Source organism: Ranitomeya variabilis, chromosome 2, assembly GCF_051348905.1.
Source record: "Ranitomeya variabilis isolate aRanVar5 chromosome 2, aRanVar5.hap1, whole genome shotgun sequence".
NCBI classification, from domain to species: domain Eukaryota; kingdom Metazoa; phylum Chordata; class Amphibia; order Anura; family Dendrobatidae; genus Ranitomeya; species Ranitomeya variabilis.
Window position 1 is genome coordinate 883073165 of NC_135233.1, and position 18197 is coordinate 883091361.

At 42.9% G+C, this 18197-nt stretch overlaps 1 protein-coding gene across 2 annotated transcripts in view; it reads right to left on the minus strand.

The window, feature by feature from the left end:
- ACAP2 (ArfGAP with coiled-coil, ankyrin repeat and PH domains 2) overlaps positions 1–18197 on the minus strand; it is a 136145-nt gene that overhangs the window by 71260 nt on the left and 46688 nt on the right. For both annotated transcript variants that reach the window (XM_077290367.1, XM_077290366.1), the window contains exons 6-9: positions 16086–16269; positions 8624–8668; positions 2496–2591; positions 194–268 (exon numbers count right to left, since the gene is read on the minus strand). In XM_077290367.1, the coding sequence (XP_077146482.1) occupies positions 194–268; positions 2496–2591; positions 8624–8668; positions 16086–16269 (400 nt within the window). The remainder of the gene's footprint in view (positions 1–193; positions 269–2495; positions 2592–8623; positions 8669–16085; positions 16270–18197) is intronic.

An 18197-nucleotide genomic window follows, 5' to 3' on the forward strand; every position in this document is an offset into this window, starting at 1 on the left:
CGTCCACGGTCTCGCCCCGATGCATGAAGATATGAATACAAGGAAACGTCAAACAAAGGTTAAAGAAAATCTACAAAACAGATTTCTTCACCCGCGGTACCATTTTAATCAGTATGACAGCGCCAATATGACACAAGGAGAAGACAATCACCCTTTTGCATACCTTCTACAGCTTTCTATTCTTTACACCTACCTTTTGCTGAATTGTTGAGTGTTTAAGCTCCATGTCTCGTTTTTCTTTAGCAGCATCGACCACAAGATTATCCAGCTGTAAAATAAAGTTGAACAGAGGCAAAAAGAGACCTCTTATTATGGAGTGTGCAATGCAGATGCGACTGCCAGATGTTCCAGTAAATTCATTTTCATCTGACAATTAAACAATTGTCAGAAGATTGTGTATTTAGAACAACCCCTGGACAAACCAGAACATAGAACAATATAAGGCGATATTAAGGACACGACACACAAATCCGTGACTATCAGCCTATAAATGGAGCACGAGGCTACTGTGCATGTACACAGGTCCGAGATGTAGCCTAATGTATAGTAGGGGGAACAGTACACCAGAAAATAGAGATTTTCTGCAGGACCACCTTTCAAACGTTTAACCCCTTAAAGCCTGAGAATTTTTTCATTTTTGCCCTTTTGTCATTTCCTCTGCTTCTGCCAAGAGCCACATCTTTTTTATTTATCCATTCACAGCCATATGAAGGCTTTTTTTTGTAGGACCAGTTTGTTGTTTTTAATAAGATTCATTTTACCATATAATCTGCTGAAAAACTTGGGATGAAAAAAAAGTCAGGTGAAATAAAACAAAGTCAGCACTGTTTTTTTTAGTTCTGTTTTTACGCTAATCACTTTGCGGTAAAAATGAAATATTAACCATCTACGGGTCAGTATGGTTATGGAAAATGACAATTTATTTATTTTCTAAGCAACAAAATCACAAAAAATAAATACATAAAAAACTTGACTTCAGTTGCCATATTCTGAGGGCCTTTTTTTTTTCCAGACAATTATGTAAGGGCTTGTTTTCCAGGGGGAAAGCTGTAGTTTCTTTGGTACCAATTTGGGTTCCATAAGACTTTCAGACCTCTTGTTTTTCCATTTTTAGGGGGAATTGGCATCACAAAAATGCAGCGATGCTGCCATTTCTTAGTGTTTTGCTTTGTAGTTCATGCTATGGAATAGATATTTTGTTAGTTCTGGGAATTATCCACGTGGCTTTTCCAAATGTTAATTTTTTTTTTTTTACATTTTGTTACTTATGTTTGGTGAAAGGGGTGTCTTAAAAACTTTTTTTTTAATTAGTCAAATTAGGAGACTTGAATATGCAATCAACTGATGGCTTATACAATACACGGCAATACTACACCATGGCATTGAGCAACTGAGGTTTTCCGATGAAGATCAGTCGCAGGACATATACTTGGCAGTCAATGTATAGACCTATAATATGAGTTTATTCATGACAGAAGCGCAGTGGGTCATTTTTTTCTATGTAATGTATTCCTTATCCCATCTATTAAAGCTTTCATTACTTCTACCAATTCTCATAAATGGCTCAGGCTCAAAAAAAGCTTGATCAAAAACTACCAGAAAACTGCCTGTGTAAATTCCAGCTTTTACCAATCTTCAAAATCCCAAATAATGAGCCTAAAGGTGATCACTTCTACCAAGATGAACAACCTCCTCTTTGTACAATTCGCACATTTTTGTTGTGGAGTAAAGAGGTTTTGTTTTGTACATGAACATGTCAGCTCCTTGTCTGAATCCATTTTCCTTTTGATTATATGGTGACGATTAAAGGGGAGAATTCTAGGAAGGTAACATAAGTTCTACTTCTGCTCCCCTTTCTGCACACAAAACTAAATACAGAGTTGTTGAGTCCCCTGAAATCATGGCGGCTTTATGGTGACTCGGTGTCAGGCAAAGTATTAATCCGCAGAACAATGGTGGCCTCTATAATTTTTCCCTACTGAAATATTAAAGGGGTATTCCCAAAGTAGCAAGTTATGCCCTAGCGTTAGAATAGTATGCGGAATAATTCACTGATCACTGGGGGTCCATTCACTAGGAACACCAGAGAGGCACTGAATGGGGCTTTACAACCCTGAAAACAGGGCCGCCTCTGGAATGGAGCGAAGGTGCGCATGCTTGACTTCATTCATTGTCTATAGAACTGCTTGATAAAGTAGAGTATATCAGTCAGTCATTTCTGGCAGTCCCATAGACAATGAAGCACAGGCCGAGCAACAAGCAGAAAGTTGTCCCCATATCCTTTGGGGATAGCCATTTCAAAAAAATCTGATGAAATCTCAGCGCGCCTCCATACAAAAAAAAAAAAAGCACAGTGGTAGGGTATCAGCCCAGAGATGGTGGTGAGAACTCTATTACATTCATATATAAAAATAAAACCATTAATAAGGTATCGCGCCCAACACACAGAGCAGATTAGTCATATGCCTATAACAAAGGAAAATGAAAATATTTACCTGTGCTCCCAAATCCTTCATGTAAGGCTCCAGTTCACTGAAAAGGTCATATCCTTGGTGGAAGAAAGCCAGATGGGCATACATAAAAGACAGCATCTGTGGACAGACAAAGAAAGGACTGATGCAGGAGAAAGCAGACGTAGAGTACAAGCGAGCATGCAGATTGTGAGATTGTGGCATTGCTATAGATAGATACAGTAGATATATATATATATATATATATATATATATATATACATACATACATACATACATATATATATATATATATATATATCCTGTCTTCTCGAGTAACACATTAATGGAAACTACACTCAGCCTGCACAGCGAGGACCGTGCATTCAGTGAGTCAGCAAAATCTGGTACAAACCCATTCTCCTGTCTAACACAAAGGGGAAAAAAAACACGTTTTAAAAGATCTACGATTTCCATCTAATAAACATTCTTCCAGCTCTTATATTTTATTGAAAAGCAAACAGCAGAAAACAGGCTATAGATCTCTGTATTACAAAGGAAGAAGAAACACCAGCAGCTGGAAGCAGCCCTGCAGCAGCTCATACCGGCAACTACGGAGACACGCTAGCTCAGACCTATGCTGCAGACAAGAGGAATGACCACCGATCAATATTCCCCCTTGAATCAGAAAAAGCAAATGTGAAGATCTCGGAGAGTCAGTATTTTAGCCGGGAGTATTAATGATTTCAGAAATCAGCTTCATGATGGGCTGAAGGCCAATAAATGACAATTTGTGGACTAGTCCTGTACACTGATGCTCTAATCTAATCCAATATTCAATTTACGCCATACATGTTTATAAACGGACATGTCAATACAGATCTGCGGTGATCAATAGTGGTAATTATAATTGTAATTAAAAAAAAGGAAATTATTCCAACCACACAAATCCCTTTATACATATGCACAATCAATGGCTGACTTGTCCTGCCACAAGTTGAGCCTTTGGCCAACGTTCATCTAATCCATGTAGCCACTTTAAAAAATACTAATGGCGGGTAAAATGTCCAAAATAACAATTAAAGCAAATTCAATCTGGACCTATTAACGAGTGCTGAACAACTCTATACAAGCTGATTAGTCCTTGTTTACACGTCTGTTTACAGAACCTATGAAAAATGATGGGGACAAAAGATTATTAATACATTTGTTCTGTCCTCATACAGCATCACGGTGTCAGCAGTATGTCCGCCATTTACATCAGCCAAAGTGCTGCCAATTATGAATTTATGCCACTACATGCAAATCCAATTCAGCCAAATCAGAAGAAACACTTGCCCATAGAATTTTGCAGTCTGAAGAATTTTCCTAAAATTAATGGAAAAGTTTTTGAGAAATCAGATGCTCATTGCTTTGGATTACCTTTGGCAGACCACTGAGGAGGAGGGCTTTCGATAATAATTGTGGCTGTCCTAGCTTGTTTTTGCGTCACCTTCTCTGTCTGCCAACCCCAAACAGCCTCCTTTACATCGAGGTACAGCCACAGCCATGGCTCCCAGACCAGAGCCGCCAATGGACACAGAGCATTTAGTGCGACAATAAATTAAGCTGATGGGGGTAACAGTTTCTCTAGGATACCAAAGAATTATTGGGGCCCCCAAACAGAATTATATTTGGATTAGTGCTAGTGCTAGCCTACTCTAACATTTCTTTTAAGCAACATCAATAGCTCACACTAATAACCATGCGCTCAACCTCACCCAACTATCAATGTCCATGGCAGCATGATGCATAGCACACACCATGCCTCTCTGTCCTGGTAGGTCTACTCTCATCACTAGCCGTCACCCTCAGATACAGGAGGGGGGAAGGTGAAAGAAGCATTGGACAAACACAAAACACAGAAAATCGAGTTGACAGAACTGGGCTCTTAAAGAAGTTGTCCACCTTTTGAGACAATTTTTTATTGTTACTGAAAAGTACGCATTTGGCACTAAAATTCGTTTTTACAATTGAGTTTCATTACAAGGTTTGAACCGTTTGACTCCTTTGGCCGCTGTATAACGCTGCCTTTTGCTGGCTGGGGTTGGCCACTTTATTTTAATAGATGTGTTGGGGACATAATTTTGTGGCACTTACTACTATATAGATATTATCAAGGAAGATAGTGGATTATATCCGCGCTGCCAGACAATTCAGAATGCAAAATATGGTTAAAGGAGGATGGTGGTTTATTCTACACTTTTCGAAGTCATCATGACGAATTCTTCAGGAAATACCACAAAGACAGTGGGATCTTCCTTGATAATAGCTGTAATTAAGTCGCTAGCCCACCCGTGGATCTGCGGCAGCTGACATACAAGCCTTGTTTCTACACCACCAGGTGAGCAGTTTTTTATCAAAATTGCACATTGTATAACGTGGGATAAGACCCTATTTGCGCTCCTTGTTTTCCTACAGTTTGCACTACTACAATATAGGTATGACCGGTTCTCCTGCTCTTGTTAGGGCAGGTTTCCTCAAAGACTGCACAACTCTCCTGTCCATAAAATGGCTATTGATGTAGGTGCATGTGACCAGACCTGTCCATCAGTCTTGTCCAATTGAAAACCTCACATCAGAAAACTGCTTTTCTATTGAAGGAGACTGATGGACAGGTCTGGTTACATGTTCCTCCATCAGCAGCCATTTTATGGACAGGATAGCCGCGCAGCCTGTGAGGAGAGCCGCGCAGCCTGGGCCAACCCCTTTAACTCATACTGGCCAACATGTGCATAATGTGGCTGTCCCCTTTAACTCATTCTGCAGCCAGCAAACTGTGCAAAATTGTTAATGACGTCCAATTGCCCCAAAAGGTGAACAACCACTAGGACTACTGGACTCGTGACCTCGACTAGAACTACTGAATGTAGTCATTCTGACTACTGACTTGTTTTCGTTTATTTTTAGAGTTTCATTTGTGCTTATTTATTAATAATTATATATTTTTTAATGTATTATTATTGTGAGATCCAACAGTAATGCTTTGGAATGTTTTTTTTCTGATTTTTCATATTTTTCTACAGGAAATAACAAAAGTAAACTAAGTAAAACAATAATAATAGACGTATAATGTTCGTTCATTTTTGACTGGACCTATAAAAGTCTTGATGTTTTAGCTAATTTATACATTTTTTCGCAGAATTATACTGTATGTGAACATGGTTGATCATAAACAAAAGAAAAATGAAAAAAAAAAAAACACGTAATTCTTATCGTTTTCGCGTCATAAATAGTGTTGAGCAATACCTTCCGATACTTGAAAGTATCGGTATCGGATAGTATCGGCCGATACCCGAAAAATATCAGATATCGACGATACCGATAACTGATACCAATACAAGTCAATGGGACACAAGTATCGGAAGGTATCCTGGATGGATCCCAGGGTCTGAAGGAGTGGAAACTCTCCTTCAGGCCCTGGGATCCATATTAATGTAAAAAATAAAGAATTTTTAATAATAAATATGGATATACTCACCCGTCCGGCGGCCCCTGGACCTTACCGCTGTTAACCGGCAGCCTCCGTTCCTAAGAATGAGCAGTTTAGGACCTTCGATGACGTCGCGGCTGACGTCGCGGCTTGTGATTGGGTCGCGTGCCGCTCATGTGACCGCTCACGCGACCAATCACAAGCCGCGACGTCATCACAGGTCCTAAACTCCTCATTCTTATGGAGGCTGCCGGTTACTACCAGGGCGCGTCAGAGGGTGAGTAGATCCATATTTTTTATTTTAATTCTTTATTTTACACATGAATATGGATCCCAGGGCCTGAAGGAGAGTCTCCTCTCCTTCAGACCCTGGGAACTATACACTGGGAACTTCCAATTCCGATTTCCGATATCACAAAAATATCGGAACTCGGTATCGGAATTCCGATACAGCAAGTATCGGCCGATACCTGATATTTGCGGTATCGGAATGCTCAACACTAGTCATAAACCATTACTGCTATATTCATGCATATTGCCCATTTGCAGATAAAAAAATATTCTTTCTAGCTGTAAACTATAACTAATAACATCAAGCTGTATGCAAATAGTTTTTCCCCCAAAAAAATTGCTGCTTCACACTATAAAGTACAAAATAATCGAATAATATGACAATAAAATGTTGTATCTGCTATATACTTGTATGAGTTTTTTGAGCTCTTATGTCTGAATGTGTTCTCTTTGTCTCTTCAGCTGAACTGAAAGTAAACTTAAGGTACCGTCACATTAAGCGACGCTGCAGCGATAGCGACAACGATGCCGATCGCTGCAGCGTCGCTGTTTGATCGCTGGAGAGCTGTCACACAGACCGCTCTCCAGCGACCAACGATGCCGAGGTCCCCGGGTAACCAGGGTAAACATCGGGTTGCTAAGCGCAGGGCCGCGCTTAGTAACCCGATGTTTACCCTGGTTACCAGCGTAAAAGTAAAAAAAACAAACAGTACATGCTCACCTGCGCGTCTCCCGGCGTCCGCTTCCTGACACTGACTGAGCTCCGGCCCTAACAGCACAGCGGTGACGTCACCGCTGTGCTTTCACTTTCACTTTAGGGCCGGATCTCAGTCAGAGCAGGAAGCAGACGCTGGGAGACGCGCAGGTGAGTATGTACTGTTTGTTTTTTTTACTTTTACGCTGGTAACCAGGGTAAACATCGGGTTACTAAGCGCGGCCCTGCGCTTAGTAACCCGATGTTTACCCTGGTTACCAGTGTAAAATATCGCTGGTATCGTTGCTTTTGGTGTCAAACACAACGATACACGGCGATCGGACGACCAAATAAAGTTCTGGACTTTATTCAGCGACCAGCGACATCACAGCAGGATCCTGATCGCTGCTGCGTGTCAAACTAAACGATATCGCTAGCCAGGACGCTGCAACGTCACGGATCGCTAGCGATATCGTTTAGTGTGACGGTACCTTTACTATCCAGACTACTGTCTACTGCTAGGACCAGAGAAAAACAACACCCTTCTTAGCATAAGATAAGAGCCTACAGTATTTCAAACAAACTCTTTTCAGTTAAGCATCACACAGTATATAGAACCAGGTCCTACTATATTTTGCTGTCCTTTTGTCACTAAATGTTGCTGTAAAGTTTTGTGCATAATTTTTTCACTGTATCTTAGGCTACTTTCACACTAGCGTCGTACGACGCACGTCGCAATGCGTCGTTTTGGAGAAAAAAAGCATCCTGCAAAGTTGCCCGCAGGATGCGTTTTTTCTCCATAGACTTTCATTAGCGGCACACTGCGACGGATTGCCACAAATCGCATCCATCGTGCAACGGATGCGTCGTGTTTTGGCGGACCGTCGGCACCAATAAACGTTCCATGTAACTTTTTTTGTGCGTCGTGTCTGCCATTTACGACCACGGCTGAAACTCCACCCCCTCCTCCCCGCAACTCACAATGGGGCAGCGGATGCGTTGAAAAACTGCATCCGCTGCCCCCGTTGTGATTTTATTTCACAGGATGTGTCGGTACGTCGGCCCGACGCACTGCGACGGGTCCGTACCGACGCTAGTGTGAAAGTAGCCTAACACAAGGAAAATGTGAAAAGTTGCCATCTGAATTGAACTACATCTATATGAACATCAGGGTAAATAAGATACAGTGAAAAAATTATGCACAAAACTTTACAGCAACATTTAGTGACAAAAGGACAGCAAAATATAGTAGATAGTCAAAATGACTACCTTTAGTAGTTAAGGTAAATTTTGAAAAAAACGCGCAATTTTTTCACCAAAATTATTTAATGTCACAAAATCTTTTTTCACATCTTACTTGAGGAAAAGTCACCGAGCCTCAAGCGGGAATTCCGAAAAATGTAGTCACAGAAGAGAACTAAAAAGTGCAAGTAGTCAAAATGACTATACCAGTAGTTCCAGTGTTTTAAGCCCCTATACCATACAGTCTCCTACTCAAATTTAAAAGAAATAGACAAAGGAGCATTTTTCTGTAAAATTATATATTGCTAAACTTTTCTTAGTTGGATTCATTATTTTTGCATTAGTCTTAACATTTATTGCTAAGCATTTGAGCATTCATGTAAACCATTCATCCACATTGCTGCAGGAATCAAACACTATGCACGATCCTCAGATGTTATTAGAGCAGCTGATAATGATTCTTTCTATACTCACAGATTTTAAAATTTCAGACCTTCTTTTTGATTGAAGCACATTGATCTAGAAAGCAAGAATTAAAGCCATTAGATTGGCCAATACAAAGCTAGCTGGTTAGTTATAGTACAACCCCCACTTTTTGTCATGTACTGTATATTAGGTGAGCAATGACTTAAAGGGAACCTGTCAGCTGTTTTGGCCAATATAACATGCGCCCACTGCCTTTTAGGGCCTATCAACAGCATTCTACTGTAGATAAGCCCCCTGTGCGACCTAAAAAATAAGTTTTATTATACACACCCAGGGAGTGGTCCGGTCCGATGGGTGTCACAGGTCCGGGTCCTCTCCCATCTTCTTGGGATGCCACCCTCTTGTTGCTTCATGGCTCCCCGGCATCGCGCTCCTGCGCAGGCGTACTTATCTGCCCTGTTGAGGACAGAGCAAAGTACTGCAGTGCGCAGGCGCTGGGAAAGGTCAGAGAGGCGCCTGCGCAATGCAGTACTTTACTCTGCCCTCAAAAGGGCAGAAAATGGGAGGCGCCGGACCCGGACCTGCGACACCCATCGGACCGAACCCCCCTGAGTGAGTATAATAAAGCTTCTTTTTTTTTTATCTTTCAGGTTGGACCCGGGACTTATATACAGCATTATAGAATGCTGTAGATACGGTATACCCAGAAAGGCAGTGGCCGCATCTTATATCTTATGTTCGCATCTCGGCTTCAGGAAAATGGTCGCCGCGATCTCCATCTGCGCACGCGCGGCATCCCGCGGCCATTTTCCTGAAGCCCCGGGCAGCAGAGCGCTCCATCTGCGCACGCACGGCCTCAGGAAGATGGCCGCCGCCAGCGTTAAAGCGGTGAATAGCGCAGATCGCGCTCTTTTTCTTCAGCTGCGCAGTGCATTCCGCTGTTGGGCATGCGCAAACCACTATGCCACCAACGGAAAGATAAGCAAGATCTGGGGGAGAAGAAGCGATTTCACCACGCCCATTTGACCAGACCTGTTGTGAATTCTGCTCTTGGGTTCCCTCCGGTGGTTGTTGGTAGTAATGCAGTTGTCCCTGGGTTGCAATCCTGGGCAGGTGTCCCTGCTGATTGCAGCTCTGACTGGGATATTTAGGTGTGCAGGATTCATTAGCCCTTGCCAGTTGTCCATTGTTCTTGGAGGTTTTGCATCTCTGTCTGGTTCCTCCTGCCCTGCTGCCAAATCAGCAAAGATAAGTGTCTGGTTTTGTTTTTGTAGCACACATGCTGTGTGCTTTACAATTCAGTACTATTCAATGTTTTTTCTTGTCCAGCTTAGACTGTGTTTGGATATTTCAGTCTAGTTGGATTCTCAGGAGATGCAGATATACATTCCATGTCTTTAGTTAGATGGTGGAATTTTTGTATTATCTGCTGTGGATATTTTTAGGGTTTTAATACTGACCGCTTAGTATTCTGTCCTATCCTTTCCTATTTAGCTAGCGTGGCCTCTTTTGCTAAATCCTGATTTCTGCCTGCGGGTGTCTTTCCTCTAATACTCACAGTCAATATTTGTGGGGGGCTGCCTATCCTTTGGGGTTCTGCTCTGAGGCAAGATAGAATTCCCATTTCCATCTATAGGGGTATTTAGTCCATCCGGCTGTGTCGAGGTGTCTAGGATGTGTTAGGTACACCCCACGGCTACTTCTAGTTGCGGTGACAGTTTAGGGTTTGCGGTCAGTACAGGATCCACCTACTCCTGAGAAAGTCTCATGCGGCTCCAAGGTCACTGGATCATAACAGTACAACTGGCCAGCAATGAGTTAAATGCATCTCAGAAGAAGGGAAGAAAGAGCCATTTTTTTTTCTGTAGCCTGCTTTGTCTTTTCTTCCCTCTTTTCCTCTGGGTGGCTGAGGGCCTTGTGCTAGCATGGATGTTCAGGGATTAGTTTCTTGTGTAGACCAGCTTGCTGCTAGGGTACAGGGTATTTCTGATTATATTGTTCAGACTCCAGTTTTAGAGCCTAAGATTCCTACTCCTGATTTGTTTTTTGGGGACAGGGCCAAATTTTTGAGTTTTAAAAACAACTGTAAACTGTTTTTTGCTCTGAGACCTCGATCCTCTGGTGATTCCATTCAGCAGGTTAAAATTGTCATCTCCCTGCTGCGTGGCGATCCTCAGGATTGGGCATTTTCCCTGGAATCTGGGAATCCGGCCTTGCTTAATGTAGACGCCTTTTTTCAGACTTTAGGATTATTATATGATGAACCAAATTCTGTGGATCAAGCGGAGAAGACCTTGTTGGTCCTGTCTCAGGGTCAAGAAGCGGCAGAATTGTATTGTCAGAAATTTAGAAAATGGTCTGTGTTGACTAAATGGAATGATGATGCTTTGGCGGTAATTTTCAGAAAGGGTCTTTCTGAATCCGTTAAAGATGTTATGGTGGGGTTTCCCACGCCTTTCGGTCGGAGTGATTCTATGTCTCTGGCCATTCAGATTGATCGGCGCTTGCGGGAGCGCAGAACTGTGCGCGCTGTGGCGTTGTCCTCAGAGCAGATGCCTGAGTCAATGCAGTGTGATAGGATTCTGTCTAGAACGGAACAACAGGGATTCAGACGTCAGAATAGGTTGTGTTTTTATTGTGGCGATGCTTCTCATGTCATTTCAGTCTGCCCTAAGTGTACAAAGAGGATCGCTGGTTCATTTACCATCAGTACTGTACAACCTAAATTTTTATTATCTGTATCCTTGATCTGCTCATTGTCATCATTTTCTGTCATGGCGTTTGTGGATTCAGGCGCCGCTTTGAACTTAATGGACTTTGAATTTGCCACGCGTTGTGGTTTTCCCTTGCAGTCTTTGCAGAACCCTATTCCGTTAAGGGGCATTGATGCTACACCTTTGGCTAAAAATAAGCCCCAGTTCTGGACACAGGTGACCATGTACATGGTGCCAGCCCATCAGGAAGATTGTCGATTTCTGGTGTTGCATAATTTACATGATGCTATTGTGCTGGGTTTTCCATGGTTGCAGGTACATAATCCTGTGTTGGATTGGAAGTCTATGTCTGTGACTAGTTGGGGATGTCAGGGGGTTCATAATGACGTTCCTTTGAGGTCAATCTCCTCTTCTTCCACTTCTGAATTTCCAGTTTTTGTCTGATTTTCAGGATGTATTCGATGAGCCCAAGTCCAGTTCCCTTCCACCGCATAGGGACTGTGATTGTGCGATTGACTTGATTCCAGGCTGTAAGTTTCCTAAGGGCCGACTTTTCAACCTGTCTGTGCCTGAACATACCGCCATGCGGAGTTATGCTAAGGAGTCTTTGGAGAAAGGGCATATTCGGCCATCTTCTTCACCGTTGGGAGCGGGATTTTTTTTTGTTGCTAAGAAGGAAGGCTCCTTGAGACCCTGTATTGATTATCGCCTCTTGAATAAGATCACGGTCAAGTTTCAATACCCTTTACCTCTGCTTTCCGATTTGTTTGCTAGGATTAAGGGGGCTAGTTGGTTTACGAAGATTGACCTTCGAGGGGCATATAATCTTGTTCGTATTAAGCAGGGTGATGAATGGAAAACTGCGTTTAATACGCCCGAAGGCCATTTTGAATACCTTGTGATGCCATTCGGGCTCTCTAATGCTCCATCTGTTTTTCAGTCCTTCATGCACGATATCTTCCGGAATTATCTTGATAAATTCATGATTGTATATTTGGATGACATTTTAATTTTTTCCAATGATTGGGAGTCTCATGTGAAACAGGTCAGGATGGTATTTCATATCCTTCGTGATAATGCTTTGTTTGTGAAGGGGTCTAAGTGTCTCTTTGGAGTGCAGAAGGTTTCTTTTTTGGGCTTTATTTTTTCTCCCTCATCTATAGAGATGGATCCGGTTAAGGTTCAGGCCATTCATGATTGGATTCAACCCACATCTGTGAAGAGCCTTCAGAAATTTTTGGGCTTTGCTAATTTTTATCGCCGTTTCATTGCTAACTTCTCCAGTGTGGTTAAACCCTTGACCGATTTGACGAAGAAAGGCGCTGATGTGACGAATTGGTCCTCTGCGGCTGTCTCTGCCTTTCAGGAGCTTAAACGCCGATTTAGTTCTGCCCCGGTGTTGCGTCAACCGGATGTTTCTCTTCCGTTTCAGGTTGAGGTTGACGCTTCTGAGATTGGGACAAGGGCCGTTTTGTCTCAGAGGGATCCTATTGGTTCCTTGATGAAACCGTGTGCCTTCTTTTCCCGTAAGTTTTCGCCCGCTGAACGCAATTATGATGTCGGCAATCGGGAGTTGTTGGCTATGAAGTGGGCGTTTGAGGAGTGGCGACATTGGCTCGAGGGAGCTAAGCACCGTATTGTGGTCTTGACCGATCATAAAAATCTGATTTACCTCGAGTCTGCCAAGCGGCTGAATCCTAGACAGGCTCGATGGTCTTTGTTTTTTTCCCGTTTTGATTTTGTGGTCTCGTATCTTCCGGGTTCTAAGAATATTAAGGCTGATGCCCTCTCTAGGAGTTTTTTGCCTGATTCTCCCGAGGTCCTTGAACCGGTCGGCATTCTGAAAGAAGGGGTGGTCCTTTCTGCCATTTCCCCTGATTTACGACGGGTTCTTCAGGAATTTCAGGCTGACAAACCTGACCGCTGTCCAGTGGGGAAACTGTTTGTTCCTGATAGATGGACTAGTAGAGTGATTTCTGAGGTTCATTGTTATGTGTTGGCTGGCCATCCTGGTATTTTTGGTACCAGAGATTTGGTTGGTAGGTCCTTTTGGTGGCCTTCTTTGTCACGTGATGTGCGTTCTTTTGTGCAGTCCTGTGGGACTTGTGCGCGGGCGAAGCCTTGTTGTTCCCGTGCTAGTGGGTTGCTTTTGCCTTTGCCGGTCCCTGAGAGGCCCTGGACGCATATTTCTATGGATTTTATTTCTCATCTTCCGGTTTCCCAGAGGATGTCTGTCATCTGGGTTGTTTGTGACCGGTTCTCTAAGATGGTCCATTTGGTGCCTTTGCCTAAATTGCCTTCCTCTTCTGATTTGGTTCCGTTGTTTTTTCAGCATGTGGTTCGTTTGCATGGTATTCGAGAATATTGTGTCCGACAGAGGTTCTCAGTTTGTTTCTCGGTTTTGGCAGGCCTTTTGTGCTAAGCTGGGCATTGATTTGTCTTTTTCTTCCGCATTTCATCCTCAGACAAATGGCCAGACCGAGCGAACTAATCAGACTTTAGAAACTTATCTGAGATGCTTTGTGTCTGCTGATCAGGATGATTGGGTGGCTTTCTTGCCATTGGCCGAGTTTGCCCTTAATAATCGGGCTAGTTCGGCTACCTTGGTTTCACCCTTCTTTTGTAATTTTGGTTTTCATCCTCGTTTTTCTTCGGGGCAGGTTGAGCCTTCTGACTGTCCTGGTGTGGATTCTGTGGTTGACAGGTTGCAGCAGATTTGGGCTAATGTGGTGGACAATTTGGTATTGTCTCAGGAGGAGGCTCAATGTTTTGCTAACCGTCGTCCGTGTGTTGGTTCCCGGCTTCGGGTTGGGGATCTAGTCTGGTTGTCTTCCCGTCATGTTCCTATGAAGGTTTCTTCCCCTAAGTTTAAGCCTCGCTTTATTGGTCCTTATAGGATTTCTGAGATTATTGATCCGGTGTCTTTTCGATTGGCCCTTCCGGCTTCTTTTGCTATCCATAATGTCTGCCATAGATCTTTATTGCGGAAATATGTGGTGCCTGTTGTTCCCTCTGTTGATCCTCCGGCCCCTGTGTTGGTTGATGGGGAGTTGGAGTATGTGGTTGAGAAGATTTTGGATTCTCGCTTTTCGAGGCGGAGGCTTCAGTACCTTGTCAAATGGAAGGGTTATGGCCAGGAGGATAATTCTTGGGTTTTTGCCTCTGATGTCCATGCTGCTGATTTGGTCCGTGCCTTTCATCTGGCTCGTCCTGGGGGCTCTGGTGAGGGTTCGGTGACCCCTCCTCAAGGGGGGGTACTGTTGTGAATTCTGCTCTTGGGTTCCCTCCGGTGGTTGTTGGTAGTAATGCAGTTGTCCCTGGGTTGCAATCCTGGGCAGGTGTCCCTGCTGATTGCAGCTCTGACTGGGATATTTAGGTGTGCAGGATTCATTAGCCCTTGCCAGTTGTCCATTGTTCTTGGAGGTTTTGCATCTCTGTCTGGTTCCTCCTGCCCTGCTGCCAAATCAGCAAAGATAAGTGTCTGGTTTTGTTTTTGTAGCACACATGCTGTGTGCTTTACAATTCAGTACTATTCAATGTTTTTTCTTGTCCAGATTAGACTGTGTTTGGATATTTCAGTCTAGTTGGATTCTCAGGAGATGCAGATATACATTCCATGTCTTTAGTTAGATGGTGGAATTTTTGTATTATCTGCTGTGGATATTTTTAGGGTTTTAATACTGACCGCTTAGTATTCTGTCCTATCCTTTCCTATTTAGCTAGCGTGGCCTCTTTTGCTAAATCCTGATTTCTACATGCGGGTGTCTTTCCTCTAATACTCACAGTCAATATTTGTGGGGGGCTGCCTATCCTTTGGGGTTCTGCTCTGAGGCAAGATAGAATTCCCATTTCCATCTATAGGGGTATTTAGTCCTCCGGCTGTGTCGAGGTGTCTAGGATGTGTTAGGTACACCCCACGGCTACTTCTAGTTGCGGTGACAGTTTAGGGTTTGCGGTCAGTACAGGATCCACCTACTCCTGAGAAAGTCTCATGCGGCTCCAAGGTCACCGGATCATAACAGACCACCTTGATTGACAGGCGAAAACGGCGACTTTGGTAAGGTATTTCAGCAGCATAGGTGGGGAATCAGGGTACACAAAATACACTATTGTCCAGCACAGCTCAGGCCCTATTTAATGGTATTTTTATCTCATACTGAAAAAACGGGGTGACAGGTTCCCTTTAAGAAGTACGGGCAGGACACAGATCTCCCTGAAATTCTGCCTCCATAATTTATTTTACATGAGGGAGCTTTATCAGCATGAGAAATATACCGACTGAAGGTCGGCTCCTCTGATCTCACTGGAGTGACATATATGATTATAATTAACACAGTACAACAGAGCTAAGCTTTGCCTCATTACAAACATATCTACAGTTCTAGCTCTCCTCTCATAGTGGTGTCAGCTCAGCTGTACTCCTCTCCCACCACACTGGCTGCCAGGAGATGTAAGCTGAAGAAGTGTTAGTCATAATCACACACAGCTCTGCAATGAGATCAGAAGTGGAGACTTTCAGTCATTACATGTCTCACACCCTTTCATTTAAAATAAACTCTGGGAGCAAATGCTCGGGGAGATCTATGTCCAGCCCATAAATCTTACCACCTCATTTACATATTAAGAAAATGTGGATTTCTCTGGAATAAGTCACTGGATCTACTGACAAAAGCATTTTATGTATGTGTTCCTTTCTAAAGTCTATGCATCAATGATCAGTTGTTAATAAAGATCAGAGAGATAATGTCAAGAACTTCCAGGTCAGCATTTAACCACTTAAGTAAAACAAAAATCACCTGTAAGACATAATCCAGGGCAATATGCCGGAAACATTTCCGTGTTGCTGTCAAGATGTTTGTAGCTTCTTCAACTTCATGTTGCTTAGTTCGTGGTAACTGGGCATTTTTTGCAAGTGCATTTTCTTTTTCCTCGCTAACTTTATCAAACTGCTTTTTAGCATCTTTGAACTTTCTGAGATCTCTGTGAAGCAAAAGCTCAGTTTTTATGCTTGCCATGCTAAATTCTACGAAATATTTATTTTGGTAGTAAATGCTGTATTCTACTTTATTGTGTAATTATTACATATTTGTGGACATTAAACAATCCTTTACTGCACTATGGCTGGTTAGTAGTGATGAGCGAGTATACTCGTTGCTCGGGTTTTCCCGAGCACGCTCGGGTGATCTCCGAGTATTTGTTAGTGTTCGGAGATTTAGTTTTCATCGCCACAGCTGAATGATTTACAGCTATTAGCCTGCTTGATTAAATGTGGGGATTCCCTAGCAACCAGGCAACCCCCACATGTACTCAGCCTGGCTAATAGCTGTAAATCATTCAGCTGCGGCGATGAAAACTAAATCTCCTAACACTAACAAATACTCGGAGGACACCTGAGCGTGCTGGGGAAAACCCGAGCAACGAGTATACTCGCTCATCACTACTGGTTAGCTTAGAAAAAGCCGGCATACCGGCGAAACGCACGTCGGGACACATGTCCTGTAGTTAGAATAACATGTGGGGAAGTCAGGCACAGTGACATGGGAAATTGAGGCACAGTGCACATTAGTTCAGTAGTCTGCTTTGAAGTGAATCTGCTCTTACCCAGTTGCAGTGGAGGCTTCACGCTTTGAATCACATAACGTGTGCTCACTCCTGCTCCTAGCACGCCACATGTCATAGCATGGTTGGGGAGAGATCACACCTGAAATACTGAGCGGTATACATATACTATCGCTGCCGCAGGATATCACCACTAACAGCGGCTTTTGGGCATCGATCATCCCATCACATGTGCGTTGCTCTGCTCCTTATCAACAATTCCTGAGTAAAATCATGCAATGGCATCGGCGCGACTCTGCCCCACCGCATGTTGTACCAACTCAGGGCGCTATTCAACTGCCGGTCACTTAGTTGCAGGTTCAATTTGATGAGTTTTGAACTGTTGAAATTGCGGACAGAATTATAACTGAAATTTTTAATTATGCATCGTTAGATGGCACTGCAATAAATAATAATTTATCATCCTAAGATTTTTGTAGTGATCCTACTTTCTATTACACCAAAAGGCACCAATCACAATAACTGTACCTCTATCCATTTATCAGGGATCCTAGCACAATTGTTATTGGAGTTAGTTGACAATAATTTATGGGGACAATAGTCAAGAATCCTCTGAATTGATATTTAATCTCCCACATTTATTCACTATAAGGAATTTATGGGTCACATTTAAATCCTTTCTGACCCTATATATACATCCATATTGGATGTATGCAAGTACATTTGATATACTGTTAATTTTAACATATATGGAATAAAAGTTACATTTTAATTACACTTTATCCATAATTTACCAGTGGTGTAATCCTGTCTTTTGAGAATTGGTTATAAATACTATGGCTGGCTACCATAAAACTTAACTGTATTGCAGTCAGACTTATAAGGGTAGTCTCAAGCTTGAAAGTTATCCTCTAACCATAAGATAGGGGTTAACTTCACATTGGCTTGGGGGTGAAACCCCTGGGATCCCCATGAATGCCCAGAACTGAGGCTCCCAAGAGCCCCTTGCGAATGGAGCTGTAATCGATCATATGCACTGTTGCTCCATTAATTAATAATGGGACCGCCGAGGTATCTGAGCACCTCATCAGCTGGCCTTCGGCACTCCCATAAGAATGAATGGAGAGAATGTGTGCATGATCGACCACCACTTCATTCACACAGGGTGCTCAGGGCTCGGTTCTAGAGATTGGTGGGGTCCCAGTGGTCGGACCAGCAGTTTTCAGGACAGTATCCCCTATATAATAGATAAGGATAAATTCTAAACTTCAACATACCCCTGTATGTTACAATATGCAGAAGCTTTGCTGACACCAGGAAAAAAGAGTTATAAATCTCTATTAAAAAAA